A 12637-nucleotide genomic window follows, 5' to 3' on the forward strand; every position below is an offset into this window, starting at 1 on the left:
AAATCAGCTGACAGTCGTATGGGTATTCCCTTGTAGGTAACTGAGTTTCTTTCTCTTGCTGCTTTTAAGATTCTCTCTTTGTCTTGTGCTCTTGGTATTTTAATTATGATGAGTCTTGGTGTGGTCCTCTTTGGATTCCTTTTGTTTGGAGTTCTCTGCGCTTCCTGGACTTGTAAGTCTATTTCTTTCACCAGGTAGGGGACGTTTTCTGTCATTATTTCTTCAAATAGGTTTTCAGTATCTTGCTTTCTCTTCTTCTGGCACCCCCATAATTCTGATGTTGGTACGCTTGAAGTTGTCCCAGAGGCTCCTTACACTATCTTCATATTTTTGGATTCTTTTTTGGACTGGGCTACTTATTGAAGCTAACCTTAAAATCTGGCTTTGAGTTTCCTGTATTCAGGAAAATGGGGGAAATGTTATAATGCCAAATAAAAGGAAAAATATTTTATCTGGGAGAGAGTCCTCTTCTAGCAGTGAATTCTATTAAGATTTTATTACTTACATCTCTATATTTAAACAACATTGGCTAACATAACATATGGGCTTCTCACTAGGTCTGAAGGTATAGAAACATTAAATGAATCTTAATGCAATTAGTCTTTTGTAGGACAATATAAAGCATGATATAGTATATTGCTTTCTCAATAAAAATTTTACAAATTCTCTATTCTCTCAACATATCAGACATGTAGAACCATATTAAAGACTTAAGGTGTAAGACAATATACAACATTTTAACCAGAATTTGTTTTTCTATAATTTAGATTTTTATAGAAAAATAGTATACTTACTTCTTTTAATACCTCCTCAGAATGTTCAAAAGTACAGTATTTATGGTGTGCCATAAAATAAGAAAGTGACATTCCATCAAAATAGAGATGCACAGATAATTTCCCCCAGGGATTTTCCGGCAATTCCTATTTAAATTAAATAAAAAGATTATTACTATAAAAATAAAGTCTGTTTGCAGATTACAATTTTGTATTCAGCAAGAATGAAATTAGATTTCTGAAAATCACAGTATTACCAGTTTGACTAATTTCATAACATTTTCTTAATGGCATTTTGGCAAGTTATGAGGCAGTAATTATATTATTTTGGTTTTTGTAAAATATATTCACATGTCAATAAGGTAGAGTGTTTTATACTTATTTACTGGAAAATAATTTGCTACATATAATTTACTACCCCTCATTTTTAGAGGATACCAATAACTATACCAAGTAGAAGGAGAAAGAAAAGTTATTTTCAGGTGTAAAAAAGTGAAGTTTAGTTAAAATTTCAAGAATGGCAGAAATGGAAGAGATTAATAGCAGTCTAGAAGGAGTCATGATAATGGCTCTTCAATCCCTGGACTATGATCAGGTACTGAGCATACACATACTCACCAGCTGATCTGTCCCATTTACCACCTAAGTCCAAAGTCAGGTCTCTACTGAGTTTCTATAATTGCCTGCCAGCAGAACTCCCTGCTTCTATCTTTTTCTACTATCCAGTTTCTATCAGGGCAGAATGAAAACACTAGAATATAAGATCAGAGCATGTCACTCCCTTACTCAAAACTTCAACTGGCTCCCCAGGTCAGCCTGACAGCAGAGGTCTCACAAGTCTCCTCCTGTCTCCACTTCTTCTCTGTCTTATTCCTCCTGTTCCAGCCACAGAGGGTCCTTGGCCGTCCTTGAACACTCTAGGTGTGCTTTTGTCTTGGAGCCCTTTGCACTATTCTCCCAGCATCCACATAGCTTGTGCTCATTCTAAAGTCTTTACTTGAGTTTTACCTTTGCAGTGATGTCTTCCCTGACCACTATATTTAAAAATGTGACTTCCTCCCTGGCCTCACCTCTGTCATCCTTTCTTGCTTTATTTTTCTCCCCAGCACTTGTCACTACCTAACATACCTTATATTTTACTAGAGGCCTGATGCACAAAAATTCGTGCAAGAGTAGGCCTTCCTGCCCCCGGCTGCCAGCACTGGCTTTCCTCTGGCACCCAGGACCCAGGCTTCCCTCCTCTGGCCGCCGGCAGGCACCTGGGACCTGGGCTGGCTTTCCCCAGGACCCGGTTTCATCAGGAAGGACATCTGGAATGATTTCTGGGATAATTAGCATATTATCCTTTTATTATTATAGACCAGTGGCCCGGTGCACGAAATTCGTGCACGGTGGGGGGAAGGGGAGAATCCCTCAGCCCAGCCTGCACCCTCTCCAATCAAGGACCCCTTGGGGGATGTATGACCACCTGTTTAGGCCCGATCCCACAGTCGTAAATCCCTCTCACAATATGGGATTGCTGGTTCCTAACTGCTCACCCGCCTGCCTGCCTGATCGCCTGTAACTGTCTCTGCCTGCCTGTCTGATTGCCCCTAACCCCTCTGCCCGCTTGCCTGATCGCCACTAACCTCTCTGCATGCCTGCCTGATCGCCCCCAGCTGTCCTCCCCTGTCAGCCTGATCTCTCCCGCAACTGCCTCTGCCTGCATGATCACCCCTAACTGCCCTCCCCTGCCGACCTGATCTCGCCCCCAAGTGCCCTCCCCTGCTGGACTGATTGCCCCCAGCTGCCCTCCCCTGCCAGTCTGGTTGCCCCCAAATGCCCTTCCCTGCCGGCCTGATCTTGCCCCCAACTGCCTCTGCCTGCCTCAATGCCCCTAACTGCCCTTCCCTGCCCTCCCCTGCCAGTCTGGTTGCCCCCAACTACCCTCCCCTGCTGGCCTGATCTCACCCCCAACTGCCCTCCCCTGCCGGCCTTATTCACCCTTAACTGCCTCTGCCTCGCCCCTCACCACCATGGGTTTGTCCGGAAGGAAGTCGGACGTCCAGAAGATGGCCGGTTGACCCGGTCTAATTAGCATATTACCCTTTTATTAGTATAGATAGATTATATAGGATAGGATTGCTTAAATGGGGAGGAAAAGCCTTTTTCATCAGGAGGAGATGCTCTTGGCAGACAAAAACACATAATCTCTATATCTGGACTGATAGCCACCCATATGCACTATACTGCCAAAGCGGTCATTAAAAAATTGAACCACTTTCTTATACCTTAAACCAAATAGCTGTTGCCCCTATAACCCCTCCTCAGTCACCACCTTAGGTTCTGCCTTCATAGTTCATCCAGATTAGGTTCTGATTGGTCAGTTTCTATGCCAGTCAGCATCAAAAGCTCTGCCTCCTAGGCAGCTATTGGCTCCTCGTACTTCACCCAGATTAGGTTCTGATTGGTGGTTTCTATGACAGTCAGTGTCAAAAGCTCTGCCTCCTAGGCAGCCATTGGCTCCTGGCATTTCACCCAGATTTGGTTCTGATTGGTTGGTTTCTATGCCAGTCAGTGTCTCTGGGCCTATCTCTGGGCCTGATCAAAGAGGCGGGGCTGATCAGCAGCCCCTCGGAGGCCCAGAGGGAAACAGAGGTGTGGCTGCTGGTGAAGCCGAGAGAGAAAGAGAGGCAACGGCTGATCAACAGCTGCCACTGAGGCTGCAGATCAGACCCTGTTTCTCTCTCTGCAGGCCTCTCTCCAGGCCAAATCTGCAGCCTCCTCGGCAGTGCTGGGTCATTGCTCTGGCACCCGCTGCAGTCAGTGCTGGGTCGCCACGGCAACCCAGCACTGACTTCCGGTGTTAGGTAGAGCCGTCAGTCCTACAGACCCTGGCTCTTTATATATATAGATGTTTTTAATTTTGTTTCCCACCACTAAAATGAAAGCTCCATGAAGGCAGGAATTTCTGACTATTCAGTTCACAGTTGTACCTCTGGGCCTAGAGAAGGTTTGATAGGCAATAAGGGCTGCAGGGCATGCAAATCCATGGTTTCGGAGAAACTGAGCAGTATTTGGTATACAGCAGGTCCTTTAGTTAAAACATTAATAAGATGCCTAGAAACTTAACTCTTCATTTCGCTTAAAGTCACAGAACTTATTAATGATGTGAAGTGAGGACTTACTGTACTACAAGTTGTTCTCCTATGTTAAACCATGTAGCAAAGAAAGCTACCTTGATAAACTCAAGTCCCACAGAGTCTATAAGTAACCAGAGGGGCTCTGGGTACTAACACAAGCAACACTAAAAGCTTCTCTACTTTCTCATTCAAGCGGGTCTGTGGCTATTCTTAAGTCTTTATCATCCTACTAGAGGCCTCGTGCACAAAACTCTGTGCACTCGGGGGTGGGGGGGGGTCCCTCAGCCAGGCCTGTGCCCTCTCAAAGTCTGGGACCCCTCAGGAGATAACAACCTGCTGGCTTAGGCCTGCTCCCGGGTGGCAGAGGGCAGGCCCAATCCCTAGGTGCAGCCCCTGGTCGGCTCAGAGCAGGGCCGATTGGGGAAGTGGGGCGCTGCCCCCCTCTCATGCACAGAGCAGGGCGGATTGGGAGGTTGTGATGCCACCCTCAGTCACGCTCAGGGTAGAGCCGATTGGGGGGTTGGGGCACCGCCCCCTGTCACACTCAAGGCAGGGTTGATGGGGAGGTTGTGGCGCCACCCAGTCATGCACAGAGCAGGGCCAATCAGGGGGTTGGGGCGCCGCCACTCTCACACTCAGGGCAGGGCTGATGGGGAGGTTATGGCTCTACCCCGTCACACACAGAGCAGGGCATGTGGGGGAGGGGGGGTTTGGGGTGCCGCACCCTGTTACACACAGAGCAGGGCCGATCAGGGGGTTTGGGCGCTGCCCCAGTCACGCTGATCCCAGTGCCTGGAGGCCTCACGGCTCTGTGGATCCCGGTGCTGGGAGGCATATTACCCTTTTACTATATAGCATAGAGGCCTGGTGCACGGGTGGGGCTGGCTGGGTTGCCCTGAAGGGTGTCCCGGATCAGGGTGGGGGTCCCCACTGGGTGCCTGGCCAGTCTGGGTGAGGGGCTGAGGGCTGTTTACAGGCTGTCGGGGGACGGAAGCTCCCAACCGCTCCTATTCTGGGCCAGCTTTAGCTGTAGCTCCAGCTCTGCGGCCTCTGCTGCTGGGAAAACGGAAACCCTCGGGCCCAGACTTGTTTGTGTTCTACAATCGAAACTCTGTATCAACTCCAGCTCTGAGATCCTGGCTCGCTGAAAGCAGGTTTCTGGAGGTTTTTTTTAGCTTCTATATGTTACTATGTTTCAAACTGCCCGCTCAGAGGCCTGCAGTGGCAGGCGGGGAACGTTGGGAGTCCTCCGTCACTGAAGCAAGCAAGCCTCATGTTCAGTTTAAGCTGCCTGGCTGCCAGTTGCCATCTTGGCTATCAGTTAATTTGCATATCTTGCTGATTAGCCAATGGGAAGGGTAGCGGTCGTACGCCAATTACCATGTTTCTCTTTTATTACTGTAGATCATCATAGATTTCATACAGAAATACTCTCCTTACAGTTTTGTATATTTCTACTGGAATCCTTAAACATAGCTGCAGATTAATCTTCTTACCTCACTGCTTAGAAACCTCTGATGGGGCTCCACCGATTGACCTCTACCTTTCTTAAATCCTATTCACCACTACTTTTTCTCATGAAACCTCTATTCTTCTAGCCAAACAGTTATACTCCTTCTTAAAAATGTGCCATGTCCATTTGTCTCTCTATGCTTCATGGTGGATTCCATTTCCCTGGTCAGGAGAACTTTCTTATCTTTTCTTCAATGGCTACCTCAGTTCTCAACATCACTAAGTCCCTATGTACTTACTCATTTTATCAGCCAAGTGACTTTGTAGTATACAGCTCCTGGGCTTAGATCTGGTGTCTAGTTGTTTCCCTGACTGGAGAAGGTCTTTGAGCATAGGGTTTTACCTGTACCTAGCACAGTGTTCCATGAGTAGCACTGTCCTGAAAACTACCATGTGTATTTTTAAATGCCTCTCATTCTTTGATACTGCTCCCCGTTATCAAAATAAGTTGTTAACATGGAATCTTCCAAATTACCGATTCTAATGCTTATAAAAGTTCTCAGAAACCAAAGTAGTAACTTCTTTATATTAATGAGTAATTTACATTCACATAGGAACATCGTTCAACATAAAAAGATCCCTCAAATGATGTTACATGTAACACCTTATGGCAAATAATTTAAATCGATATATGCTTTAAGTACAATTACCATAATGTGAATTTCCACCTCTCTCTTTGAAAGCAGTTCCTGAAGGAGTTCTATTGCATCTGGTTGCCAGACACTACCAACCTATTTGGGAGAAATAAACTGATTTTTCACACGTTCACAAAATAATTCATGAAGTAAATGAAGATACATCAAAAGTAGCAATAAACACATACCATTAGAGAATAGTACAAAATATATAAGCAGTTTTCAGAGAATATCATGGGTGTATGATAGAAATGATCTTAGGAAACTAGTATTTGTCTGAGCTTCGACCATCATACTCTTTTAAAGCATTTTATGCTTTAGAAATATGCTTTTGAAAAGGCCAATATACCAATGTGGTGCTTGTACCATATGTATTATAATGCCTACAAGATGTGTTTATTACAGAGCAGTGATTGTTATTTTTCACATGTTAAGAGCAAGGAACGGGAGCTTCTTGCTTTCTGCTAACACCATGCCTGTGAGCCACGTGGAAGTGGACCCTGTACCAGTCAGTCCCTGGAACGATGGCACCTCTAGTGACATCTTGACTACAGAACCACCAGGAACCCTGAGCCAAACCACCCAGCTAAACTACTCCTAATCCCGGACCACAGAAACTGTATGAGAGTTTTTAAAAGTTTACTGTCAATTTAGATCACAAGTTTTAGCTTAGTTTTATATAGCAAAAGATAATTAATATACATTCCTTTATCTGACTTCCAGCTTCAAATCTATTAAAATTTTATTTGATGAAGGAATAGACATTTTTACATGCTTATGCCTTCCCATCTATGAAGATATCATGTCTCTTCATTTATTCAGATGTTTTTATATCCTTCAGTATAATTCTGTAGTTTTCTTCATGAAGTCCCTTTAGCTGTCATATTAAGTATTTTATTATTTTTGTTACAACTGAAAGAGATTTCAAATTACAAGCTAATTTCTAGAAAATTGTTAATAAAAAACAATATTTAAAAATTAATCATGCTACCAATTACTGTTTACTCACAGGTATGGTATGATAGAGCTGACAAGGAATACAAAACTGGGGTGTGTCAGGATATAGCAAAATAGGGTAGAGATGGCATTGTGGGATCTTCTCAGTGAGTCCATGATCTAAATATTGTACCTGAAACAGGACAAATGCACTTTATATTTAAAATTTAGTATTAAAGCCAAGGGACAGAAGAAACTGCTATTGTTCTTTTTTAAAAAGATATATTAAAAAGATATCTAAATCTGGACTTGAAAAATCAGAAAAAAGCAACATCATATCTCCTCATCCCACAGGATATTATTGTCTAAATTTTTCTCTTACACATAAACCAGAGTTCTTGTTTTTTTTAAAAAATATGTTTTTATTGATCTCAGAGAGGAAGGGAGAGGGAGAGAGAGAAACATCAATGATGAGAGCGAATCATTGATTGGCTGCCTCCTGCAGGCCCCCCACTGGGCATGTGCCCTTGACAGGAATCGAACTTGGGACTCTTTCAGTCTGCAGGCTGACATTCCATCCACTGAGCCAAACCAGCTAGGGCTGTTTTTTGTTTTCTTAAACTGGTTCCTACTACATTTACAAATTCCTTGAGAATAATCAATTTTTCAGAATAATTTTTAAATTTTGTTTTGTCTTCCCCCCTAAATATTTTAGAAGTACTATATTACATTTAATAAAGGAGTTTTTCTCAAATTCTCAGTATTTCTCAAACAATTTCACAGTTCGGGAAACTTTCTATGCAATGCTTCCTTCTTGGGTTGTCTTGGCAATCAGCATTTAAAAAAAGACATCACCGAGATGTAAAGTACAGCATAGGAAATACAGTCAGTAATCCTATATTTCAAATTGTCCTAATATGCAAATCGTCCCCTCAGGTGGTTGTTCGACAGGGAGACTGGGAGTTCGACTGCTTGCTATGACATGCACTGACTACCAGGGGGCAGTGCAGCGACCTCTTGCTGGCTACCTGGGGACAGAGGTGCGATGAGAATGCGGGGTGTCCACTGAGCTCACTCTCACTCCCTGTTACCCTCCCCCAGGATGCCAGGGCTGGCGCACCAGGGAAGCCCCCTTGCTCAGGTGCCAGGCATCTGCAAAGAGCTCACTCCACACCCGCATGGCCTCTTCTGGAGGGGCCAGGCTGCAGCCACTGGGACCACAGCGGCCAGCTGGACTTCCTGTGGGTTCGCGCAGGAGCCAGTATGCAAGGCCAGCTGGGAGAGAGCGCGCTGCCTGCTTGGTTGCCACGTGGCACTGCTGGGTGGCCCAGAGGCACCCGCGGCATCCAGCCGCACTCACCGCATCTCCACGTGGGGACTCAGGTGCTGTGACACAGGTGGAGAGGGGCGTGCGGGGGTCCGGGGACCCGGGTGTCACCCAGGGCCCAGTGGTCAGCTGGGACCTGCCCTTCCACACCAGACGCTCGTGCTTTGATCGCCAGCCAGGCCTAGGGACTGCACCCATGCATGAATTTCGTGCACTGGGCCTCTAGTATTGTAATAATTAGGTATGGTGCCAGGCGGGTACTAGACTTATCAGGGAGAACACTTTGTAAGTTATATAAATATCTTATCGCTATGTAATACACCTGAAACTAATATAATATTGCATGTCAACTGTAATTCAAGTTTTTTTTAACAAATGAAATAAAGTTGAATAAAAATATGAGTATATTACATGTAGTTAGAGTGAGTATGGTTTCATGTAATGTTTATTTCTTCTTCTTTTGTTGTTAATCCTCACCTGAGGATATTTTTTCCATTGATTTTAAGAGAGAGTGGAAGGCAAAGAGGGAGACAGAGGGAAGGAGAGAAAGAAACATCAATGTGAGAGAGACACACAGACTGGTTGTGCCGCTACTGGGACGGGGATGGAATCTGCAACCCAGGTAAGTACCTGTGACTGGGAATCAAACTCATGACCTTTCGGTGCACAGGCTGACACTTGATAACACCAGCCAGGGTGTAATGTTTATTTCTTAATGTCGACATAGGTTAAACTTTGAAAGATATCAGGTTAAGGAATGAAAGTGTATTGTGTATACTTGAAATGTAAAACGACCACAGAAAAATAAAAGTGATGATTAAAGTATTAAAATACTTTGAAATAAATTTTAAAAACAGAAAAAATAAATTTACCACCATCTTATTTATTTGGATTCCACATATGTAAAATTCATGAATTATAATAAATTAGTAAAAGTGAATTTCAGTTCACTTTTGTATTAAAAAGGGGTTATCTAAACAATTCAAATGTATGTGAAAATGAACTCATGTACATATAAATACATGAATCTGTAAGTATTCATATGCTTAAATACTCACCCCAAATTTGAAACCACTTTATTTCTATTGAAACCATTTAGAGCTTGTAGTCCAGTAGAAAAAGCACAAGATTTAGATCAGAAATTTAGAAATCAGATGCTAAATTTCAATTTTCCTATTAGTAAAATGGAAATAACCTATATCTACAAACATGAATGCACATATGTGAAAGAACCTTATAAAATCAGAAGTGCTATGTAACTGTTAGGTATCATCATCAAATAGATAATAAGCCCCGTGAAAGTAAAAAAGAAATTTTCTTCCCCTCCTAAAATTGAAATTTTAAAGTGCTGAAAGGCTCATGATTTAGTTGCTTTACTTTGTAAATACATTATTAAAATGGAAGTATTCTTATGTGTCTTTTTATATACACATTTTTTTTCAAAGTATACAGCTTATTCTAAATCTGTTGGGTGAAATTCAAATACTGTATCTCAGTATTCTGAAAGTAACCATTATCCTGATAGGGCAAATTAACTGGGCTGTAAATGAATTTGCTAAGGAAATATGTAATGTACTGGAAAGCAAGCTGTTTTTACTTGACATCATGTATACAAACAGAGCTTCCAATGACAAATAAGTGGTACCATTAAAGTACAAGCGGCCAAATCTCTACCTGGAAATATTTTTTGGTTATTCACGTTAATAATTATACTTAAAAAAACACACACAGAAGAAAATAAAAAACAAACAAAAAATAAAAACAAAAATTCTTATGACAAATAAATATGTAATACATTGACCTGTCTTCCTACGGGATTGAACTCATTAAAAAATGTTTTTATCAAATTTTCATGTATTTAGATTTAAAAGAACACTTAATGTTACAGCATTTAAGCTTGAAAATAGTCACAAAAGAATATCAAACTTACCCTGATAGTGCCGCCAACAACTTCGATTACCTTGCCTCTATACCACATAGTATCTGATCCTCTTACTGCACAGGCTTCTCCCTTTTTCCAGAAATAAGGCTCCAAAAGACCAAGGCATTTTAAATTATTTTGAATTTCATTCATCATTTTTATTAGCTCAAATTCTGAAGAAATTATTAAAAATAAAAAGTACTTAGGAAAATTTTTACCACTTTCAAATGAAGTCATCACTAACCTTTAATAATTTTATCATTTAGATATTATAAAGAATTAAAAATCAGTCGCATCTATTAGAGCTTTAATAAAAATCCAATTAAAGCTTATAGTCAGTAGCTTCTATATGTTTCAAAACATACAACTGACTAACAGCATGTAAAGAATTATTCTGGTCTCTAGTCGTAAGCGTAAGCATTCTTCTGGGAGTGCAAGAACTCTGAAAAACTCTAGCTATGTACCAGAGAGCGTAATATAAAGGAACTACTTTATGGTGTTTTTTTGTTAGCACATCTAAGTGAAATAGAACATAGTTATGTGCTACTTGATGCTAAGATACAGCAGAATGCTGGGATATAAATTAAAATTCTAATGCTACTTATTGCTAACTGACCCATTATTTCCAGAGTAAATACATATCCCCATAACTGATAGCATAGAACACAGGCTCTGAAATTAGTTTCCTTAAATAATTCTACCACTTTAGTTGAGTGATCTTGGGTAGTTCCTTTACCCTCAAAATCTGTTTGTTCTTCTGTGAACTGGGTGTAATAGTGCTTATCTGCATTATTAGGATTGTGGGGCAATACATGCAAAGTATGTAGTACACTGCCTGGCACATTATAGTCAAGCAGTTTGAACTATGACTATTTACACATGTCTGGATTAACTTCTAGTGCTAGAGGTCTCAAACATTGTTCACATCTTCTAGAAGGGTTTCTTGGCTCTAGAATAGCCCGCTACACAGATTTATTTGGTTTTCCAAATTAAAAAATAATATTTAGGAGATCAACAAATGAAACAAAAATTTAAAGAAATTCATAGCCACCATCACCTTATCCATAGCCACCATCATCTTGTCCATAGGTAGACTTACTATGGAACTAAAAGAGATTAAGTCATACTAGAGTTGTTGGGAGTTATAGAATATTTTGGACATGACCAGGTTGTAGAAAGGAAGGACTTGTACATAAGCTTAAGAAGATCTCAGAAAAGCTTGAATATTCATTCTCAAAGGGCCCTGAATCTCTAGTCATTTGTGGTAATTTCTTTTCACATTCTAAATGAATATAAAATTTTATATTCTTTTTTCTTAGAGAGCCTCCAAACTTGCATAGGTACCTTTTAAAAGAATTACCCCCCTTAAGATGTGTGGAGGAGAAACCAAGATGGCGGCATAGTTTAACACCTGAAATTGCTGCCTCACACAACCACGTCAAAACTATAATTAAAAGACAAAACGGACATCATCCAGAACTACAGGAAGGCTGGCTGAGTGGAAATTCTACAACTAGAAGGAAAGAGAAAAGCATACTGAGACTCAGAGGAGGTGTAGAAGTAAAGTTCAGAGGTACAGAGGCGCACGTGTGTGTGGAAAGGGCTGGCAACTGAGGATGAGGCTGTCTTTTTCAATCGGGAGGGAGACACAAGCTCCCGACTGCTCTGAACTCCAGTTCCAGGTGAGTCTCTGGGGACCCAGACTCACACGGGGAGAAAATGGACTGTCTGGTATCAGGCGGAACTCGAGGGCGGCTTTATCTCAGAGGTGCTAGCAGCAATTACTGTGGGACACTGAGACCCGGGACCTCTTAGGGCAGGGCTAAGGAGCAGCCACAGCTGTTTGCTCCGCCCTGTTGATTCCGAGACCCCGCCCCACCCAAGCTGTGCGCAGAGGCTTTTGCATATGAATGACCTGGCCCTTTGCAATCTAAAATTACCTAACAAACTGCAGCTGGGTCAGAGAGACCCAGAACTTCCAAAAGAAGGCCCAAGGCCCCACAGCAGCTTGCACTGCTTCACAGCTGGGCCTCATCTGGGCACCTCCAAATCCCAAACAAAGAAGAGGAATCTGCATATCTCTCTGTAGTTCCTGCTGGGTGGCCTCAGGAAGAGGATAAATTAGCACCTCCTTAGAGATCCAAGAGCTAGTGTACCCAGTGGTCAGAGTGGGACCATCCAGATTTCAATTCCTCGGATCCAAAAGGCACACACTCAGGGGGCAGACTCAGTGAGTACCAAAGCCCCACTAAAGCAAGTCTTGCCCCAGAAGGGTGTCTCCAGTACAGAAGCTCTCCCACTGCAAACACAGCTGACTCTCATAGCCAGTTAGCCTGGAGGTCAAATTACCCCCGACAACAATCAAGGCTTAACTACAACAAGACTGCGCACAAAGACCACTAGGGGGTGCA

The 12637-nt window shown here is 42.4% G+C and overlaps 1 protein-coding gene across 1 annotated transcript in view; it reads right to left on the reverse strand.

The window, feature by feature from the left end:
- RNF17 (ring finger protein 17) overlaps positions 1 to 12637 on the reverse strand; it is a 91484-nt gene that overhangs the window by 31984 nt on the left and 46863 nt on the right. Inside the window, exons 12-15 of the mRNA XM_015565053.1 lie at positions 10236 to 10399; positions 7052 to 7171; positions 6058 to 6138; positions 795 to 920 (exon numbers count right to left, since the gene is read on the reverse strand). Coding sequence (XP_015420539.1) covers positions 795 to 920; positions 6058 to 6138; positions 7052 to 7171; positions 10236 to 10399 — 491 coding nt within the window. The remainder of the gene's footprint in view (positions 1 to 794; positions 921 to 6057; positions 6139 to 7051; positions 7172 to 10235; positions 10400 to 12637) is intronic.

This window comes from Myotis davidii, unplaced genomic scaffold, assembly GCF_000327345.1.
Source record: "Myotis davidii unplaced genomic scaffold, ASM32734v1 scaffold840, whole genome shotgun sequence".
NCBI classification, from domain to species: Eukaryota; Metazoa; Chordata; class Mammalia; order Chiroptera; family Vespertilionidae; genus Myotis; species Myotis davidii.